Genomic DNA, 22555 nt, shown 5'->3' with positions numbered 1-22555 from the left:
AACGCAAACTCTGATCCTTCGATCTGGATCCAATGTGATGAATTTCAACGTTTATTCTTAACATTTTCTTCCTCCGAATCGGATTCTACATTTTGAATCCTTCGAGCCAAATCCAGCGACGACACCGCTCTACGCTAACCATCCGTTTAATCTACGATTTGAATCTCTCGGTGTTAAACTCTCACAAATTACCTCATCGCGAATATCAAAATTTTACTTCTCCGCTGTAGAAACGCTGTACAACGCTGACGAAGATAAAATTTAATTCGTGAATTTTTCGGTATTCTCTGACACGAATTTTTAATGAATCGCGAAGCACCAAGCGTCTGTTCGCCTATTCTTTCAACGAAACCGTGTGTTTCGTTTTTAACGGGGAAATCGAGAAAAATTTGTATCGAAAAGATTATACGCTGAAGTGTAACGAATGGCTTGTCGTATTTAAAATATAGATTATAAAAAATATAGAAGTAAAGGGTATCCCAATATTTTTTGAATAAAACTCAAACGGTTTAAGTAATCTTGATATTTCTTTTTTTTATATAAAATACAAACTCGGAAGTTAATAATGGAACAAGATATCTTCCAAATGGCCACTTTGCCTTTTTTTAAAGACCATCGATCTTTTCCCAAAATTTTTCACAACGTTTTCGCACAAACTCGGATTAATTTCACCAATAACACGTTCGATGTTTCCTTTCGGCTCTGGAATTGTCTCTAGTTTGTCGGCATAAATCTTACCTTTGACCCCAAAGAGAAAAATCCAAAGGTGTCAAATCGCACGATCTTAGTGGCCAATTGGCATCACCTCTCCGAGAAATTACACGTTGCGGAAATTTTGTTTGCAAAAGTGCCATTGCTTCGTTTGCTGTGTGGCAAGGAGCACCATCTTGCTGAAACGAAATATCATCCAAGTGAAGACCTTCCAATTGATGCTAGAAATAATCGGTCAACATGTCCCGATTTCCCATTCAGAGTAACCATTTCTCCATTTTCAAAGAAAAATGGCCCAATCGCAGGCCATTTCATCAACCTCCCCTTTTGACCAAAAACCGTACCAAACGGTGGCTTGCTTTGGATGCATTGGCAATTGTTCAACCTGTCGTGGATTTTCCGAGCCCCGTATGCGACAATTTTGTTTATTCGCGTAGCCACCAAAGGTGAAAATGCGCCTCGTCGCTGAGGATAATTTTGTCGAAAAAATCGTCGTCGTCTTCTTTCTTCTGCAGCGCCCAATTCACGAACGTGCAACGTTGGAAATGGTCCAATGGTTTAATTTCTTGGCACAATTGACTCTTATAAGCGGGCAAATGAAGATCTTTTGTCAAAATCCGTTGCAAACTGGTCGTCCTCGAAATGTTCAGTTCCTGAGAACGATGTCGAATCGAAGTGCCCGGAGTTTCTCTCACACTTTCAGCAACAGCAGCAACGTTTTCACTCGAACGAGCGGTACGGGAACGCGGTGACTTTTTCAGATTTCCAACTGAACCAGTTTCAACGAATCTAGCGACCAAACTTTGCACAGTGCTTTTTGCCGGCGCACGATTTCGAGGGAAATGATTACGAATTTCCCGAATCGTTAGCGTTAAAGATCGCGATTTTTCGTAATACGCCTGAATAATTTGCACGCGTTTTTTCACCGTGTACTTTTCCCCGATTAATTTCCCACCTGTCTAAACGATATACGTCAAGTTTCAGATTAATCGGTTTGACGTTTTAAAAATAGCACGAAATTCAAATCGACCGGTGACGATTGGGACACCCTGTAACAAAAACGATAAGAGCTCGTCCGTTGCGATATGCGGTGGAAAATGGCACAAAAAATTGTAAAGCCTTATTACGGAAACCGTTTGTCGTCTTTCATTTTGCAATTCGCTTTTTTTCTTTTTTTGTAAACTCGCAGGCCCCAATGTTCCACGGACCACAGCTTCGGAAACAGCTTCGGTGCTCGCTCCCCGTATTTCTCGCAATAACTTATCCGTACCGTACGATTAAGTCCGTAAGGTTCTTCTTAATGTTTCTCGATTATGCACAGGTAACGTTATTCGTCTGTGGCGTATTTCTGAAGCACAACGACACACCGGTGGTCCGCGCATCTGGTCGCGAACTGTCTTACGTTCTGCTCTCTGGAATTCTGCTCTGTTATCTCGTTACGTTCGCCCTCGTGCTGAGACCAACGGACATCGTTTGCGGTATCCAAAGGTAAGAGGTTAAAGGTTTGCAACACAGCGTTCCCATATTTTTCTCTATCAAGAGTGCCCCGCCGTTCTGTAGTTCGAAAAATTCAATTTTCCGCGAAACGAGACGCCCGACGCTGAAGATAACTGAAAATGCAATACATGATCGATCGAGGTAAAACTGATAAAGCCGACAGACGAAATTCCAACGGGAAGTGAATTACGAGGCATTCGATTACCGGGAATCAGACGAAGAATATAAAGTGGAACGGTGAATCTATTAGAAGTAAAGTTGCACCTGCTTCCATTCTCTTAAACGTCGTCGTGTATCAACGTCTGTTTTGCATCGAAGTGTGATTCGCGGCCGTAAAAGAGGTGGTCTCTCGTGACAATAACGGATCGACGGTACCGAATGGAATTTTTTCACGCGAGACTTTCTTTTAAAGAAAATCGAGTTCGAGAGTTCGTCGTCCGCGTCTCTCGTGTAACACGCATCTCCAAATTTCACAATTCATCGCGTAATAATTACGCCTCGAAGTACACATAAATGTACTTTTTAGTAAAGAAGTGAAACATCTCAACGAATTGTTCAAAACGATCGAAAAGTTATATACTCGGTGTTTTCTTTACGGTTAAAGAGTCAACCGAGGATCGATCCGTTTCGTGTCAGTATTTCCAGTAAGTTTTCAAAATCTTATAGGGGAATTTTGTTCCCGATGGGAGAAAATTTTATTTCACATTTTCGACTCACTTTTTCATGAGAAACCGTCGCTTGTTAGGTGCTACCACGAATCACGCTTCACTTTGCGTATGTATGTATAGCGGATTCGCATAGGGAACATGTACAGGAAGCAGTTGTCGCGCTGTTCGACAGATTCGCTGCGGGTTTCTGTTTCACCGTTGTCTACGCCGCTCTGTTAACGAAGACAAATCGAATATCGAGGATCTTCAACGCTAGCAAACACAGCGCCAAGAGACCATCTTTCATATCCCCGCGATCGCAGCTGATCATCTGTTCTGGCTTGGTGTTCGTGCAAATTTTAATTAATGGAGTTTGGATGATAATCGACCCGGCGAAGGCGATGCATCACTACCCAACCAGAGAAGACAATTTACTCGTTTGCAATAGTTACGTCGACGCCAGTTACATGATCGCATTCGCCTACCCTATCATGCTGATCGTTGTTTGCACCGTTTACGCGGTCCTCACGAGAAAAATCCCGGAAGCTTTCAACGAAAGCAAACACATCGGTAAATATCTTTTGTAATGTCTTTCATCGGTATAACTAACGTCTTCGAATCTTTGTCCTTTCAATATTCGCTCTCCTATTCTCTATTTTGTTTAACCTTTCTTCCGATACGTCGGTTTACCTACACTCGTGTTAAAGTAAATTAAGCTACATTAATACCCGTAATCGAGTGTGTAACGAATAATACAACAAGTAACGTTTCATTAGCGACAGAAGAAGTTTCATTTTAGGTGAAAACCGCCTCCAAAATTCAGGTGGCGAAATCCACTTGGACGTGTATCTCTGCAATTATCGAAGATAAAGTAATTGTGCAAATTGATCGAATTAATATTTCTTAACCACGAATATGCAAACTGTTTTGCAAAAATGTTAATACAGTTTCTTGAATATTCGTTGATAAAAATTATACGTTCGAGTACGAACTACGATCAATTAAAATTTGAATGTTTGCGTTAGGAAAAAATTTTATTATGCTTGAAATGTACTCGCTCGAGTTAAAGCAACTCTAAAACATTCTTAGAGAGCTACCTTTCCAAAATTATTTTATAAGATACTATGATATTACTATTCGAGTGTGTCTAAACAATCATCGCTTACGATATTATCTATCGGTTATTGAATGAAATTTGCCCAACTCTGTACGAGATTTTCATCTAAACAGCTCTCGAGAGCGTTCTAGCTTGTGGTAGAACGACCAAATCGGAAAGGGTTAAACATTTACGTTCGAACCACCATAACGAGTTCCGTATCTCCCGTTTAGGTTTCACAATGTATACCACGTGTGTTATATGGTTAGCCTTCGTACCGTTATATTTCGGCACAGGAAACAATGTCGCGCTAAGAATCACTTCAATGTCGGTGACCATAAGTCTTTCCGCGTCCGTGACCATAGCCTGTCTCTTCAGTCCGAAGGTAATTTCACCGATACAAAGTTTGCGAGAGAGAAATTTGTTTAAACCCCATTTCGTCTTTTTCTCGATAGTTGTACATCATTTTAATACGACCCGAGAGAAACATACGTCAAAGCATGATGCCGGCCAGATACAACACAACGAAAAGCTCAGCAGTGACGGCGACGAATGCCTCGAGTATGATCGCACCTGTAACGCTAACGGCAGCCACGTGCGATCAGAATAAAACTGTCAAGAAACACATTATCAGTACCATCGACTGTTCGACGCAAAGTGAATGTAAGTTTCATTTTTAACAAGATCGTAACTTTAACTCTGCTAAAATCTTGAGTGCTTTCCCCCCTTTTTGGGTTAAATGATTTCTCGAAACGAACACGATGCTCGATACAGTTAAAGGATCTCCTGTCAAAAGCATACACTAAATATCAGATTCTAGAAAATTAATCAAACAACAAAAGTGATAAAACAAGGTATATTTCCAAGGAAAGTACAACGTCCTCGAACAACAAACACTGACAGACATTGACCGACATCGATTACACTACGGTATACTTAAAACTTTAGAATGTTCATTAAACGTTCAGTCTGTGTAGTAGTAGCTACCCAAAACTAACTTCGAAATACTATTTACTTCATTTGCATAAACGATTCTCTAATTAATATGTGTTTTACTACATTTTCTTCTTGCATTGAACGATTCAAAGGCAAAACTTCTCGCAAAGTCGTAACGCGATTAATTCGCCTGGATCTAGATCGCCAATTGTTCGTATATTTTTAATTTTGTGCGAATAGTATGGCACGTATTAACATGTTTTATTCTTTCCCCAACCAGTTGCCGTAAAGTTCGTTAACAAACTATTTATAATTTCGATGAACAAAAGAAAATGCGCCGTTAATTTAACTCGTTTCGAGTCTTCCTTTTTATGTAGTTGTTAACTGACATTTTTAATTAAACGCTTGGACAAAACAGACGATTTTACGTTTCTGATACATATATACACACACACGCGCGCGGAGACGCCGTAAGCAAACATCTAGATCGAACAGTTTTCTCTTAAAATCGATGTTGTAAAACAGTAATTCTACATAAAGAACGTTACACCTGTAAATCCATACAGAAGGGACCATTGAACTCGGAACACCAAATTAAACTGTCCCAAAGAAAGAATATTTCCAAAGGCAATTTGTTCTCGAAATTTCAAGATCGTTAATATTTTTTCATGCGAAATCGTACATGTTACTTAAATAGATCGATTCTTCTCGACATTGTGCGTACAAAATTGTTTGCGAGAGATGTTCGAATAACCCGTACCTTACAAGATATTTAAATTACTTTCATGACGCAAATATTTTTTACTTTATCGATAGAGAAATGTTTCGACCATTCGTCATCGCGTAAAAAGCAATTTCCAAATCATTGCTTTAGGGTGCATGCTTTTTCATTCGAAAACATGGTATTTTGAGCTCTCATTGCTATTGAGAGATCGGGAAAACTAATTACACGATATTTTCCTTTTCAGACTACGAATTGGAAGTGAAGGATCAGAAAAATGGTAAACCACCTCCTACGTTCGTTTCGCGATCAACTCAAACCTCCAACAACAACGATAAGGATTCGATTGCTATCGTGGCGGGTAAAGATTCAAAGGAGAGTACTGCGACAACCACAAAGGAGAATACCACGACAACGAAACAGTTAAATAACAATGCTAGGATAGGAAACGGACCAGTCAATCAAGCTGATGTTTCCTTATAGCAGAAAGCTTCCATAGAGTCTGCCATTTTGACCGCGAATTTAAAACCAATTTCGAAGAAACCCGTGGTAGTTTAAAGAGACGTAAAAAAAAATTACCTTTCGATATTTTGTAAATACGACTGAACATACATCGAGGTGTTGATAAAAAAGAAACTATACGTTAATTGTTCTTAAAGTTGCGCTTTGAACGATGTTTAAGCTCAACGGAAAAATTTAAGACGAAAATCGTGTAAATCGTGCTACCGTGTGTCACGTACCATCGTGTATTTAGAGGAATTTGTCTCGTGTATATACGGTGCATCGATGATAAAATTTAATTACGAAAATAATCAATAAATTTAATTATCGAAAATTGCATCTAAAGAGCGTTTAATGTATCGAAAAAAATATTAGACAATGAATTGAGAATACTTGACGGTTTGCAGGGGTAAATACACGAGACCATAACGGCGCTAAATATACAAAATTGCACTGAATGTCAAGTTGGCGCCACAATATCATCGATTGTAATTAATCGTTAAGTCGCATTTTAAGAATTGCTCTGATTTCTTCTGTGATCATAGCATAATGCATGTAGTAATCACGACATAAAGTTGCGTAAATCTCTTTTGTACATACACGACCATTTTCACTGTGCACATTAACGCAAGTCATTTATAGTTAACCAAATTGATTGTAAATATCAACGACAGTCGAACTCGTAGTCCTATGAAAACTTGAAATTTCCGTAGCCAGATCGTTGCCAAATACAAATAATTGCGTCGAAACGAGGCGACCTTCTACCGATGACTGTAAGTTTTGTATAAAAAGAAAAAAGGAAAAAGAAAAAAGAAAAAAGAAGAAGAGAGGAAGAACAGAAGCGATAGTTGTTCGATGCACGATGAAAATACATCTGTCGGATCTTCTGTACAGAAACTTTTCTCTGTAAATATTACTTAAAGTTATTACTTAAAAATATTACTATAAGACATAAGTGAGTTCAAAACGAAAGTTAAATACTCGTATCTATTAACGACTCGCTCGAAATTTTCGAGATGCGACTATATGAACTTAGCAATCTTTCTCTTCTTTTTCAATCCTCTCTGCAGACTATAGGAATTGCTACACGTAGAATTGAAGAACGCACTTGATGCGTATTCGAATGTTTTCTCGTAAGACCTAGTCGCTCTAATTGTAACGTAATGTTAACGCTTGGTCTTTCCATGTGAAAAAAGAACGAAAGACGACGAAAATTGATTCTGTAGAATTTGGTATACATACGGGTGTCAAGAATTGTAAACTCTTTTCGTGGGATCACGACTAAACGTGTAAATCTGCGATAAACATATCCACTCTAACCCGTACGTAGAAATTGTTTTCCTATAGTAATAGTTGAGCAGAATTAAATATATCGTATGTCGTCTCGATTATTACTTCGAACAATTACGTTTATATACGTGTGTGAATGGACTTGAACTTTTTGAATTTTTATAGGACCGACAAAGAATCTTTTCACCAGACTTTGGGTACAAATGAGCCCAGTATCCATTGTTTGTCTCATAGGTATCTTTTATATTAGAACCTCACACTTTTATATTATATTAGAACCAATGTAAAATCCAAATTTGTGAAACTTTAGAAAATACTTAAAAATTAACAGCCAATAGGTTCGTTTAAAAGTGATATTTTGCCCAAGCGTAACAACACAAAAGCAACTATATTTCACTGTTTTCGCATGGAACATTTGAGTTAAGATGTATGTATACATTAAACTTACCATTGTACATATAGACGCGTATATACCGCGAAGCATGAAACAAAAATGTTAGTTCATACGGAACCAATTTAGTCGTAACGTTCGATAAGAATAAGACTTCGAATCGAAAATGCAAACAACGCGGCGATAAATTCTGAAAATGCAATGCAATGACAATGTCACGAACACTAATTACGATCAAACTGTTACGGTCTATAAGCATATTTTAAATACGTACGGACGCTAAGATAGGAACACGAGTTTAAGTGGTATTACAGTACGATGTATCCGTTAAAGCGAACAAAAAAAAAAAAGGAAAAATAAAAGCAATTATGAAATTATTCATCCATAATGTTGTTGTTTCCTTTGCATTTCAACAATTGTAACAAAATTGTGTTAAAACGATCAATTGATCGTCACTGAGATTAATTACTAATAATGAACTATATTTAGAATTTACAACCGTTTATCGGTAATTTTCAATGATAAAATGAATAATTACTTTGTATTTATTTACAATCTGATTAAAATCAATCGCTCAAGTATGCCGAGAGTGTGCTATCCTCACTATACTCCAACACAGTTCCCGCTAAAATTGTTCTCGCAGCAACGAGAAATGATCGCAACCTAAATTTACTGAAAGTACATTCTACTTCTACATTCAACGATTGATGTTAAAATCAACTAATGAGTCAAATTCATTTAACTGGTTTAATTAATTGATAAATATATACATTTGCTGACAAAAATATGTTGTATTTGTAAACATTGAGTTATTAAATCAATCACAATCAAAAGTGTAATCATTTCGTAATCTACGATTAATAATTTAATCATGTTCAATGATCATATTCACTGTAATTACTTCTGGCTGGCAATGATAATTGATTTATTAGTTGTTTAGCAGTCATAATTATTAATCAATTTGAATACATGTTACCAAACTTTACTGAACGGAGAAAAGGAAGACACCTTGCTTAATATCGTTTTATTTGTTTCTCTTTTTCTTAACGCGCACGAGGTACATCTTGTACAATAAGTATAAGATAGTTTCAGGATGTGTTTTATTTCTCAAAAAGTACAAAAATTACAGAGAAGACGATGCGTTGCTCGTCAGTACCGTAGATAGACAGACAGAGAGACAGAATCATCCGATCGAGTTGGTGATATGCCACGAAACTTCACCTAAGCAGAACTTCTCAATTTGGCTCATCGCTCAGTTCATGGTGCTTTACCGGATTAGTAGATCCTGAAAATCCCGATTAGGCGTATCATTTGTGACTTGTACCTCAACACACATTGTTAGAACAGACAAAACACGAAAAATTAAGTACTACCATTAAACGTAGATCTCGGTTGCGCGTTCTATAAACTTTGACGCAAATTCCGGAACATTTATCACGCAAAAACAGAAACTATCGTTCAGAAAATTATTGGCTACAAATGACGATGACAACGATGAATTTCAACGAATCGAATGGGAGCTAGTATCGCTAGACTGTTACTATCGTATCCTATACTAACAAGTGTAAGAAAGAAGAGAAACTATAAGCCTAATTCAATTTAAGTGTTGTGTTGGCCCGCTTCACAGACGCAAAGGAGAGGCGTTGAAGGGTGCAGAGAAAGAGAAAAACCTCGCTAAAATAAATTATCTTTTTATTCCATTAGCAATTACAACGCTTTGAAATTCGACTGACATTCTTGTTCACTAAACAACGTGTCATTCGTATACCGTTACATTCTCCTAAACATACAGCCTTCCTTTTGTTAACAATAGTCAATCCGACTAGTTACGCTTCGTTTTATCACTAAACCATCCCATAACTATAAATCGGTTTTAGTAAAAGAAAATAATACGAAGTTAACGCAAATAGTAGAAAAGATCAATACTGCTTAAGACACATGTAAGCAACTCATCACACTGAATCTACCATCATCCAAGATAATGATGGTAATATATAGGCACGGATAGAATGATAAATACGCAATCCATTGCAATAGTTATCAAACCTGCCTATAATTATTTACACCTTACAACACAATGTATAAAATCTTTGGTTTGACTAAAAACTCTCGTACATGCTATATTACAAAATTCGGAAGCTTATCTATAAAAGTATTTTTCTCCTTGTTTCATCCCTTAAGAAAAATGTTCATTGTTTCTGAATTCTCGATGTGAAGATAATCACAATATGTTTGTTGTTTTCGTAGTACAGTTTTCACTTTCACATCTATCTGGTTTGAACCGCTGACAATAAATAAATACTCGACATTCAAGTTTAATGAGCTCACTTTTGCACAAATTTACTTGATAAACTTGAATGTGTCTCTTTGTAATTTTCATAAGCTCGGCTAGTTTTAGAGTGCAATGTAATGTAAGAAATCTACTACTTCATGCTCAAAAATTCGTACACTGTTTCACAGTAACAAATGGTAACTTTCTAATGTAAATTCTCTAAATAAAAATATATCTCACTTTATAAGTTGTCATTGTAAAATATTAAATCCAATGATAATACCCACTTGAAACATAAGGCCAAATATAATGCACAAATGCATTTTCTAAATTTCCATTCTTCTCTCTATAGGTCTAAACTATCTTAATATTTTCATGCATTTGTTAACTCCTGTTGTATCTTAAATAGAATGTAATTAATAAATTCGTTTATATATTACCCTCTCCCACTTTCTTTCATTTTACTCTAATGCACAACACAAGTGACACCATATAGAAAAATTTATAAACTTTATGTAACAAAATTCTTGTGTAAACAAAAATTATTATTAAATAATTAAAGATAACAGCGATTTATAACTCTGTGTAGTACTTTAACTGTATTTACAAGATTCTCCTGTTTCAAAATAAGTGTTCAATCCCTTTAGAATTTGTATGATATGCCGAAGCATGGCAATAAATTTCTCTTCGTTCGCAATAGCGCTCCTCAGTCGTGTTAACCATCGTTTGCCACAGTTTACATTAATGCAGGATTGTACAAATTTTGAAAAATTCATGGATACGAATTACGAGAAGAATACTACAATCCTGTTGTCACTGGGATATATTTCACGCGATTAAAGATAACTGAATTTATGTCTTCCAGAACTTACCACTGCCTCTACTACCTTTGACCTTTTGTTGTTTCTTCTTTGGATCCGGTGGAACCGATAATGCTTCTCTACCAGATTCGCTTCCCCCTGCTCCTGAACTACCTCCAGCCATATCAGCCTCCTGTACACCTCCACCTCCTACTTGTACAGCAAGCAACTTCTTTATATTAGCAATCTAAAAAGAATTTAAAGATCCATAACAAAAAAACATTATGTTTCATTATTATTATCTATCCATAAGAAACTTACATCTAACTGTATTTTTTCTTTGTGGTAACTGGCTTTCTGTTTTTCAACGTTGGCTCTTGTAACTTGTTTTTCAATACACGCTAACACAGTATCACAAGCTTGACCCCAAGCAGCTAATGTTTCGGCTACCACACCAGTATCACCAGGTCTAACGTCACGTCCTAAGCCAGCATAATCTACTTCTAACTGTGAATTCTTTTGATCTAGTTTGCCATGTATTATATCCGCGTAAATAGCTTCGATTATTAAGTCCTCTAAATCTCTAACATTCTTTATATCTAGTTCCTCCAAGAGTATAGAATATGGTATACATCTGGATTTTGTAGCGAGTGTTACGATCGTTAAATGTTGAAGTTTTTTCTTTTGAGTAGAAGTTAATTCCAAAACCTTGTCTTTATTTCCCAAATATTCTTTGTATGTCCCATATGCAAATAAGTTCAAGGTATTCCAATATTGAACATAAGGTCCATTTTCTAGCTCTTTAATATTGGGCATGTCTAATAATTCCCCGAAGACATTAACACCCGGTGTTTCTACAGCTTGTCTTATGAGTTCCAATGCAGCAGCTCCTTTAGCAGTTTTTGCAAGCAACACAAACTGTTCTAAAGGATTACTAGCTGACTTTTCAGTGGTAGTTCCACCAGTCATTTTGAACCTATTGAAGAAACATTAACCAATAAAAAAAAAAAGAACTATATCCTCTCCTTATCTAAAGAATAAGCGGAGAAGTCTGTAGTAAAAAGAAAACAATACTTAATGAAACAATTTATTCGTATGTACAAATAAATTGAATAAATATTGGAAAAGTTAGAAAATGACTATCCGGTGTATACTCTTCAATCAAACATAAATATCAGAAGACAGACAAGTATTTAATAATTAGAAAAAGCAGTCTGATGCACAAATTTACTATTATGTAATTAAAACTTACTTTATTCGATGATTACAAATACGAAATAGCTTTTTCTACTGAATATACCTTCAGATGCACGCAAGTGTGTAAATACGATAGTATAAGTTCTACCACGAGAACGAAATAGAACTTTTACGAGGGAACAATTTACAACTTCGCAAAGGAAAACGTAACAGGGTACAACAATAGAGCATCATACAAAAGCATCATTAAAAGAAAAGACTTGAACCGAAATGTATTTGCGAGAATCAATAAGTTCTTTGTAAAGCTTTCACATACCAACGTTATGTAGACGTTGCCGACACTGGGAACACCGTGTTGAATCGCGAATAACTTCAACGTGTTATATCCGTTTGACAGAAGAGAGGGGAATGTGTGTTGTTCTCCGCGAATGCGAACGGTTTATGTTAATAGTCTTTCCAAATGATCGTGCCGTTTGATGGGAAATAGTGAACGGAAAAATTTCAAGATTGCAGTTCGTCGGACGATACTGCGCTTGAAAATTCTACGCAACGAATAGTACAAAATGAAGCCTTTAATCGAATTTGAAGAATGTTTGCGAGACACACCAAAGTTTCGGTGAGAATTGGTTAAACTTATGCTCTCAAAACTACTGTTTAGTTTTCGTGCTATTCCGATGCACACGCTAATATGACTAAGCTGTTGAATGCATTTACGTTAATTATGAATCAAGCGTCGAAAAAACTTACAAATGTCCGTTACTTTTTTTTTATAGACTATGCATTGAGGAAGTGGAAGCAAATGTTGATTTACTCGAACAAAAGTTAGACAAGGTATTGTTATAACTTGCACTATATTTATATACCAATGTTGTGCTATTTATATTATTATTCCGCAATAGATTACAAGCATAAAATTTTAATTGTCAAATAATCATAATTTCTTAAACCTTTAATCAGAATTTGTAAATTGTGCAAATCTTATGTTCACATTTGATAAATTCTTTATGCAGTTTGTGTATTAAAATGCATTAATAAATGTTATATAGGTGTTAAAAAACTGTGGCCAAATGATTGATACTGGCAAACTTTTTATAGGGCAACAAAGGTATGGTATAAAACATAATAAACTATACATTTATTTATATTGGTTGATAAAAAAAATTTACAATTGAAATTACATCATAATTAAAAGTAATGTTTAACAGACCTATAGAAATGTTTAATTGATTCAATGGAGTATATAATTGTAAAAATATTAATCACTGTAAATAAATTATACTTCATAATAGAAAGAAGGAGGGAAATTCCACGCAGTAGAGAGGAATCAGGAAATGTATGAATTACAGCTCTGTTAGGAATGACTCATGCTTGTGGTACCCAGTTTAAAACAATGAAGACTGATATGCTTAACATTCTTTATATTCAGAAATCGTGGAATTTTTATTTGCTTATATTACAAATAAATGTAAAAGAATAAGCATTATTTTTAATTTATTGTACTTTCAAATATATAATAAATTAATCTATAAACATATTGGTATTCAATTTACTAAAGTATTTAATATACAACTTTTGAATACAATCTATAATTGCATCTGCATGTGTATATTTAAATAAGATTGCAAATTAAATAAGTATTCTTTTTCATAGCCAATTTGCCAATAGTCTTTGGGAATTATCTCTGTACTTTAATGATGATTCAGAGATAATGGCCTTTCTAAATAAATTAATTCATGCTTTACAAGAAATGAATAAATTTCATACTATCTTATTAGATCAAGCATCTAGAACTGTAGTTAAAGATCTTAACTCATTTATTAAGAGGTAAGATTGATTAAACACCTTGAGCATGTATTTTATCATTTATCAATTAATGTCTATGTAATATTACTAATATTTTAACAGTGACATCAAAAGGGTAAAAGAATCTCGTCATTACTTTGAAAAAATTTCTGCTGACTTAGATATAGCTTTAAATAGAAATTCACAAGTTTCAAAATCCAGGCCTGCAGAATATGAGGAAACTTCTAATATTCTATCAGCTACTCGATCATGTTTCCAACACACTGCTTTGGACTATATTCATTCATTGACAATGATACAGGCACGCAAGCGACACGAAATATTGGGCACGCTACTTAATTACATGCATGCGTGTATTACTTACTATCATCAAGGTAGCGATCTTGCCCAGGATTTGGATCCATTTTTAAAAGATCTTGGTGAAAATTTAATTAAAATGAGATCCAACTCTGTCAAACTTGAAAAGGAAATGGAAAATAGGCACATTTATGTTTCAAATAGAGAGCCTTCCCCAATACCTGGTAATCCTAAAATGGAAGGCTATCTCTTCAAACGAACTAGTAATGCATTTAAAACATGGAACAGAAGATGGTTTTGTTTAAGAGATCATCAATTGGTATACAGAAAAAGAACTGGTGATGATGATTATACAATTATGGAGGAAGATCTTCGTCTTTGTACTGTAAAACCAGTGGTTGACTGTGATAGAAGGAATTGTTTTGAAGTATTAAGTCCTACAAAGTGAGTAATCAACAATAATATAAAAATATATTTCTAGAGTAATGGATACATGTGAATGTATGTATCAAAATAAGTTCACTACAGTGAAACACATTTGGATATATTTATTGCATAATTTATAGGAGTCACATATTACAAGCTGATAGCGAAGAAGCATATTTAGCATGGGTAACTGCCATGCAGCAAGCGATTGGTGCTGCAATTCAAAGAGGTATGGGTGCTGGTACTATTGTTAGTATACGAGAATCACAATCACAAAATATTAGAGGGTCAGGCAGGCAGCAATCAAAACCTAAATCAAGGTGAGACAAAAGTACTTCCTTTATGTTACATTAAATAAAAAACCGAAAGAACAAAACAGTACTAATAAAAGTATAATTATTTGTTTTTGGTCATAGAGTTTGGGAGCAAATTCTGAAGATTTCTGGAAATGATACTTGCTGTGATTGTGGTGGTGCTAATCCTAGGTGGGCCAGTATCAACTTAGGAATCACACTTTGTATAGGTGAATCATTTTTTCATAACTTTGTAAACTAAAAATATTTGAAAATTTATTAAAAATCTTTCTTATCTAGAATGTTCTGGGGTACACAGAAGTTTAGGTGTTCACTATAGCAAAGTTCGCTCTCTTACATTAGATGATTGGGAACCAGAAATATTAAAAGTAATGGCAGAACTTGGAAATACTGTAGTAAATAATGTTTATGAGGCTTTGCCAGTTCCTCCCAATATCATTAGAGCTACACCAAAATGCAATGGGTATGTAACAAGAAGTACAAAGATTAGTAGAAAATTAGATAGTAATTGTTTCCTGATATGAAACTAATATGTGCAAATGCATGGTTAAATATTTAATTGAACTTATTTACTCTACAGTAGCATACGTGAAACTTGGATAAGAGCAAAATATGTAGATCATAAATTTGTGAGACCTTTGAGTAATATGATTTCATCAGGACAACACACGAGTCGTGACAAAATGCATTTTCGTAAATGGAGTGTTCGTAAATTACGTCGTAGACCACGAAGCTGTGACAAAATTGATAGCACTAATCGTAACAAAACAACAACATTATCTTCTGTAACAGAAGGTCATCATTCTACAAGTTCGGATGACAGTAAACATACGTCGATCGAAAGTTTAAGTTCTGTCGACAAAGCAAAGAAGATTGAAAGAAGTTCCTTAAGCTCTGATGATAGTATGAATTTAGATCTAAAGAATGATTCCACCCTATATGGGAAGATATTAACACGACCGCGAAGTGATTTGCAAGAAAGTAATTCTAAAATCAATAATAGCAATACGGAGTCAAACATTGAAAATGAACGTAAACTTCGTATTCCTGAAATGAAAGACAATACAATTTCCATGAGTAACTCAGAGAATAATATACTGCTAAAAAGTGAAGTGTCCTTAAATGCAGAGATTTCCGATGATAAAGATGTCTTAGAAAATAAAGATGTCGAAACAGAGAAGAAATGTTCAGAAAAGTTAGAGTCGGACGTATTAATGTTTGGATGTGATTTACCAAAGCCAACGATTGATAATAGTTTAGAATTAAGTTCGGATCAAGATTCAACTGCCGGTGAAGATGAAGAATTCACAGACGAAGAAGATATCGAAAATTTACATCCTGAGATGCTACTTTATAAAGCTGCAGCTGCACACAATCTTCCCGTAATGTGTGCAGCTTTAGCGGCTGGTGCTGACAAGTCGTGGTCAAATGTTAATGACAGAGGTCGTAACGCTTTGCACCAAGCAATTATAAGCGTAAGTAAGAAAAATTAAAGCTTCATATGGTTTAGTTTCTTTAATATTTACTTTCTTATTCAAACAAAGGGTTCCGTGATGTCTTGTGAATATCTTATTCTAAATGGAGCACGTATTAATTGCCAGGATGCTGATGGGAAGACACCATTATATTTGGCCACAGAATTAGGTGGACATTGTCTTCTATTTTTATAATAATATTCGATTCTGTACAAATTTATTATAAACACATTCCTTAAATTTAATTTTTAGGTCATACTGCCCAAGTGTGTTTGCTTCTGAAGCATCGTGCTGATCAGCATATTAAAGACGAAAGTGGTATACAACCTTTGTCAATAGCTGTAAAAGAAGCTAATGCAGATATTGTTACTTTGTAAGAATAAGACATGTTTCGATTCTGTTATTATTATTTCATTATATTAAATTTTCTTCCATTTCAGATTACGACTTGGCCTTTTAAACGAGGAAATGAAAGACTCGGAAATCGGAATTAGCGGCGATGAAACCTTTAATGATGTTGTCCGTGATTTTAGTCAATTAGCCTGCTCTCATCCAGAACGATTGCAACGACGAAATGAAAATAGTAATGCATCTCAACCGCCTGAATGAGTTTTAAGAATATGCAAAACTTATTTGCAAAATGTAAAAAGTATGCTACAACGTAAAGAAAAGAAGAAAAAGAAGAAGAAGGAAAAGAATACATCGAAAATGTTGTCTTTCAGTTCCTTGCAGGGTAATAACGTTGATTACGAATAACAAGGTAAGTATGAAGAATGGACTTCAAAGTTATATCGTGTAATTGAAAGAGGACAGAGAAACGTTAAAGGAAAGTTGTATCTCTTTGCTCTTTAATCTCTCTGCAACAGCAATTAGTTACATTTTGCTAGTACTTTTCTTTGTACTTATATTTTAAAAGGCCAAGTGACTTTTACATTGTTTGCCAAAAGGAGAAGTAAGTAAAAATTATATTTTACTTACGCATGAAATTACGCTATCCAATGATTGAATTTTAAGATATCAAGTGTTTTTATATGCCTTCTTTCCCATTATCCTCTTAAATTTGGAGGAAAAAATGAAAGTAACTTCATATTTAAAACAAACGCTTCTTCCAATATTTTTAACGCGTGCTCGTATAATTTAAAAAATGACCTTAGAAGTTGCAGAATTCACGACATACAAGAATATAACATAAATACAATTTGAAATTTGAAAACTTCTATACGAAACATGTACGAAAAAGTGTAAATTATTATTACTAGATATTTGTATATCATATATGTGATATGAGAAACGTGACAAAATAGTTTTAACTCTGTTGTATGAAGAATTCTACCATTAGCCAACATGTTTTCAATATAATATGACCTAGCGAGGTGTTTTTGAAACAACAATTTTATACGTATATCTGTTTTTATATACTTAATACTACCAGTAATGTATATACAACTGGCACTAAAATAATTGTTTGTGTTTTCTTCATTGTGGTAATCTGATATTACCTATTAGTATCGAATTAATTGATCTATGACATTATTGATACATATAATTATGTAGTTTATCTAGAAATTATATTTATAAGTAACTGTATACTGCATCTATTGAATTATCAAAATAGACTAAAGATTATTCCGTATAATTACTCATTAATATAGTTCGCGTAACGAATTTGTTGCCAAAAATTAACCGTTTGTACATAAAACTTGTAGATCTGACGACTATTTGACGTTATACTTGAACAAATACTTTATTTCCATGGATTATATAGAATTAATAACATAAAAGCATAATTTGAACAGAATACATAAGAATTCTTGTGTCTGCAATTTTTTTATAACAAATTGAACTGTCCGATGGGCTTTATGCGTTTAAAGTATAATTCAGCTTTCTTTTCGTGATCTATACAACGAATAAGTTCTGCTTCATTTATGTCTATTTTAGTACTATCTACATGTACGTTAAACAGTATTTTTGAAAAATTCATAGGTTAATGCATGATTTTTAGTCTGCAGTACTTAGTAGGAGGATCAATTTAGATATGAAAAAGTATCCATCATTGTTACAAATATTTTATATTGTTCATGTAGAGGCTTTATCGATAGTTGTAAGTCCAAGAACAAACCCGGATCATTGACATTTCTTTGAGTTTGAATGAACGAGATTTTGATACAAAACATGACATGATTTTCAGATTTGATATATTTTTTTATTTGACATATTACCGTAGGATTTATTTCGAATCTGGTATTCGATTTTATAAGAATCTGTTTAATAAGTAATACGATGGCGCTGTAAACATACTTATTAATAAAAATCAGATACTCATTGTTGCCCAATTAATTAGCAACAAACTGTTTTCCAAGTTATTTTAATATGTACGCTAGTATACAATTTTAATTTATATTCGTACACTGTGAAACGTGAAATAACTTTAGAAGAATCTTAGTACTTGATAATTTCTTTTTTTTTTTTTTTTTTTTTTGAGACTGTACTACCGCGTACATTAAAAGTTTCATTTAAGTGGAAAATTCCATATCACATATTAGTATTTCTATTTTGTACTTACTTTTGTATATGTTTTATATGTATAATCGACAGAAGGAAAACAACAAAATATATACAAATGTAATGAGCGAAAATTGTCTTCGTTACCGTGTAAAAACTACAACTGTAATATTATTCTAAATTTGATTCTATACAATAATTTTCCAATTTAATAAGCAGTATTTTTTACATTGCGAAGTTACGAATTGATCGTGGACAAAGTCATCGCCAGTACTGCCTAATTGTGAAGTGTTGTTACGATATTTCACAAACATCTATAGACAAATTGAACAAATAATATCATTGTTGCGCCGTTACACGTCATTGCAATGAAAATGTAAACAAATTAATTAATGTACCACACTGTACATAGACTTGACGTCATAAAGCAGTGATTATGCAAGTAATACACGTTCAGTTAATATCCTTCCCTTCCTGAACCTACAATTATATTAAAATTTTAACATAACGAGGTATAATTTTAAACAATGGAAATTAATATTCAAGAAAGCAATGTTAAAAATACGGATAGGAAATGGAAAGTTACCTGTTCGATAAAGATGAAAGCAGACATTTGGAAAGTGCAGGTTACAGTACTTGCGCAACAAATTATTTATTGTGAACACGATTGAAATACGGCGCAATTCATGAACCATAGATCGATAAATCCCCACTTCTTTCTCCGAAGAAACGCATATGCATCGCATACACACAATTTACGCGTTGCTCTTGTTAGGTTGCGTAAATTAATCCAAACGGGTCAATACCCTATCGCTGCAGTTATCAGTGCTTACATACATACATGCATACATAGCCGTGTAGGAATACACAAACTAATTTATCACGGATTTTTCTATCTTCCACGAGAATGTTCCAGTTTTCGTTACTAGCGTGTACTTACGAGATCAATCCGTCTACGAAACCAAAAGATACGAATGTCGCGGAAGAAACTTTTTAAATACCGAAACTTCTATAAAATCATAAACACGGACTGTTCGTTACATTCTTATTAGAAATTAAATTTACCAATCTTATATGTACATATATATTCTCCGAGCGTATAAAAATTCTATGCTTCGATTGTACAAGAAACCAAATGAACTACAAATTGAATCGCAAAGTCTCGATTAATTTGCATTTTGAAAAATAAATTACACATACGTTACAAGTTATACAGGATATTTCATAGAATGTGACTGTAACTTTAGAAGTAAATTCGGTAGACAAAACCAATAAAAAGAATTCACACAATTATCCTACATAAAATTTGTTCGAATTACAAATGTAATTAGTGACATTGATACTTTTAAGTTTTGCTGTGCAACGAATTACGCGAAAATAGTTTTTCGATCGTAGCCCGGAAAGGAAGTCAAATACGAGAAACTTAGCTGTTAAAAATTATCGTTCCATCAATAAATATCTAATACTTTTTACAATTCGTACCCCAAAGAAAAAAAAGACACCGAACAAAAATGAACCCACCGCAAGGAATTATAATCCTTCGATTCCTGTACTCTTCTTTCTATTACTTTCGCGAGTTAAATATAACCCGCAAGATAAGTCCACATTTGATGAAAGATCCTATATAATATAAATATATTAACGAGTTTCCAGAGATCGGTATTAATCCCCCCAGAGTCGGGAGTGCGATGGTTTTTTTGCAAACTGATCGACAGACGTCTATTTCGCGATTGAAAGAAAAGTTACGGTCGGCCATCGCAGTTTCATCATTGGCTGGTAAATGTAAAAAAGTTCGGTGGTTGTCGATCATTGATCGTGGATTGGCTCGACCCAGGTGGCAGTGATAAGAACGTGCGCGGTCCGATTGGCTGAGCCAACCCTTCCCGTTCTCTGATAAGAGCGTTGTTTATCAGGGACACTCGCGCACGATCAATCGTTTGCATTAGGGCACTCTTGCACGTACACGTGTTTATTATCGAAGTGTGCCCGTACAACGCGATTAGTTGTTTATCAAGTTCCGCGACGCGCAGCAGAAAATTCTTTTCATCCATTCTGTACATCTGCGAGAATCGATATTCGAATTTACTTCTGCGGCTCGACGATTTGGCTGGCTGTGCGTCTCTGCTTTAAACGAATTAAGAAATATCAGTGGCCATTCACCGACGACAAACGAAGAGCGCGTTGAAACCCTTATTACGGGCTAATTCATGGTCCGATTCACGTTCAAAGAGCTCGCATATAATATATGATTCAATCTATCTGCAACCACGGCGGCAGGCAGTCTACGACGCCTAGAACAGCTCCTATTTCGAACGATTACGGCCTCGAGGTTGCAGATGTCATTCCACGCACAGCTGCGTTAATTCTACTGACAGATACGAACAAGCAACGACTCGATCGCTAATTATTCTACTACTGTCTTTTTACAGAAATCTAGTGCCAAAAATACAAGCTTACCCCCAAACGAATAGCTACTTGGATTTTTCGGTAAATACAAAATTGAGAGAAGAGATTCACATCGATTTCGATTAATTGTAAAAGAAAGAAATTTTTCTGCCGAAAGAACATTTATTTCGATGTACGACTTGCAAGAAGGACTGAAATAGTTGACGACGAAAATCGTGCCAAGTTCTTTTAACTATTACAATTTGTCCATTGAACTCTGTATTGAAAAATAATTTATGATAATTTAATTTACAAGGAAAGGCCAGGAATACAGACACGTAGAGACTCTGCTCTTAATTATTCGGCTGCTTTTTGCTACGACTCGTATTTTAAACGGAGTCCAAGAACAATCGTAAGAAAAGTAATTTGGTATCAATATTTCTGTCAAGAAGGAATTATAGAATGGTACTTAAACTTATTTTGACCGGCCGACTTACGAGGTGAGACCACGGATTTCAAGATTAAAAACGATCGTTTCACCGATAGACATCTAGTAAATTTTACAATTCGTACACCAAAGAGAAATGTACCGATTAAAAAGAAATTAATCCACCGGAAGGAATTAATCTTTAAATTCCTCGAAACGTGCACACAAGTCACTTCCATCGAATTGTATCAAACGGAATGTTTCTTTTTAAGAAGAACGAACTGCGAAACGATACAGAAGGGAACCAAGAAATTAAGGTTTAAAAATCGCTAAAACTTATCAGACCGATTGCACGTTAGAAATCGGCCCTGCAGTCGTTCGTGCATAAAGAATCGAAAATCGTTCCAGTAATTGTAAATATACTTTAACAATAGTTGGAGAGCGTGCGAGCGACGTCCAAGGAATACTTTTTTCACGGTCGGTTGTAGAGAATACGTGCACGATTACGCACTGTTAACCTATGTTCTTCGATTTTAAGCGCAGTCGTGATTTAGCCAGTTCGTAGAAGCGACCAATGGTCGTCGCACTGCAATTTATTTTTTACGACAAATAAATATGAATTATTACGGTTGGTAAGGCCGCGGGGCCTTTTCGGCTTGAAGTCGTATCATAAATCAAGGTTCCTGCAAAAAGTTTTAGCGCGGCCACAATTGTGATTGGCCATGGGCCACGAACGAATCTCTTCCTTCCTTTTATTTCGGTGTCGGTTTTGGCTTACTAGCCACCCAAAACCGGCAATAAGAAGCGAGACCGTCTGCTCGTCTACAAGAACATTTATTAAGACGCGGTAAACGTCGAATAAAACAA

At 35.0% G+C, this 22555-nt stretch overlaps 3 protein-coding genes and 1 long non-coding RNA gene across 12 annotated transcripts in view; 2 read left to right on the top strand and 2 right to left on the bottom strand.

Annotated features, from left to right (window-relative positions):
• Glurb (metabotropic glutamate receptor B) overlaps nucleotides 1–8161 on the top strand; it is a 219279-nt gene extending 211118 nt beyond the window's left edge. For 2 of the 3 annotated variants that reach the window (XM_076324501.1, XM_076324503.1), the window contains exons 11-15: nucleotides 2033–2199; nucleotides 3049–3425; nucleotides 4185–4336; nucleotides 4407–4614; nucleotides 5856–8161. In XM_076324501.1, coding sequence (XP_076180616.1) covers nucleotides 2033–2199; nucleotides 3049–3425; nucleotides 4185–4336; nucleotides 4407–4614; nucleotides 5856–6091 — 1140 coding nt within the window. In that variant the 3' untranslated portion in view covers nucleotides 6092–8161. The remainder of the gene's footprint in view (nucleotides 1–2032; nucleotides 2200–3048; nucleotides 3426–4184; nucleotides 4337–4406; nucleotides 4615–5855) is intronic. The other variant, XM_076324502.1, reaches the window with a different exon arrangement.
• The window catches only part of Csn7 (COP9 signalosome subunit 7), a 55872-nt gene that overhangs the window by 20614 nt on the left and 12703 nt on the right, over nucleotides 1–22555 (bottom strand). The window contains exons 2-5 of one of the 6 annotated variants that reach the window (XR_012993801.1): nucleotides 11184–11838; nucleotides 10935–11109; nucleotides 10350–10462; nucleotides 9461–10281 (exon numbers count right to left, since the gene is read on the bottom strand). Coding sequence is in view for 5 of the 6 variants with exons in the window: in XM_076324507.1 (XP_076180622.1) it covers nucleotides 9026–9075; nucleotides 10935–11109; nucleotides 11184–11838 (880 nt within the window). In the remaining variant the exon portion in view is untranslated. The other 5 variants (XM_076324510.1, XM_076324509.1, XM_076324507.1 and 2 more) reach the window with 5 other exon arrangements.
• Nucleotides 12449–19316, top strand: Cenb1a (Centaurin beta 1A). The gene is made up of 12 exons (XM_076324504.1): nucleotides 12449–12675; nucleotides 12833–12890; nucleotides 13106–13164; nucleotides 13710–13883; nucleotides 13965–14603; nucleotides 14726–14905; nucleotides 15002–15108; nucleotides 15179–15362; nucleotides 15480–16374; nucleotides 16444–16543; nucleotides 16627–16747; nucleotides 16815–19316. The coding sequence occupies exons 1-12, from the start codon at nucleotides 12623–12625 to the stop codon at nucleotides 16981–16983; spliced, it is 2739 nt and encodes a 912-aa protein (XP_076180619.1). The 5' UTR covers nucleotides 12449–12622; the 3' UTR covers nucleotides 16984–19316.
• Nucleotides 18756–19732, bottom strand: LOC143153392 (uncharacterized). 2 transcript variants are annotated; one of them, XR_012993809.1, is made up of 3 exons: nucleotides 19463–19732; nucleotides 19275–19356; nucleotides 18756–19190 (listed from the first exon to the last, which is right to left on the bottom strand). It is a non-coding gene; the product is annotated as an uncharacterized LOC143153392 (long non-coding RNA). The 2 variants fall into 2 exon arrangements; XR_012993808.1 differs by having other exon boundaries at nucleotides 18756–19356.

This window comes from Ptiloglossa arizonensis, chromosome 12 (assembly GCF_051014685.1).
Source record: "Ptiloglossa arizonensis isolate GNS036 chromosome 12, iyPtiAriz1_principal, whole genome shotgun sequence".
In the NCBI taxonomy this organism is placed as follows: domain Eukaryota; kingdom Metazoa; phylum Arthropoda; class Insecta; order Hymenoptera; family Colletidae; genus Ptiloglossa; species Ptiloglossa arizonensis.
The sequence above is the reverse complement of the archived record's forward strand: the minus strand, read 5'-3'. Positions and strand labels throughout refer to the sequence as shown.

Bases quoted from the DNA above. Each gene is read 5' to 3' on its own strand.
- Cenb1a (XM_076324504.1), top strand. From the start codon at position 12,623: ATGAAGCCTTTAATCGAATTTGAAGAATGTTTGCGAGACACACCAAAG. The intron at 12,891-13,105 runs GTATTGTTATAA...AATGTTATATAG, and splicing joins TCGAACAAAAGTTAGACAAG to GTGTTAAAAAACTGTGGCCA. The intron at 13,884-13,964 runs GTAAGATTGATT...ATATTTTAACAG, and splicing joins CTTAACTCATTTATTAAGAG to TGACATCAAAAGGGTAAAAG.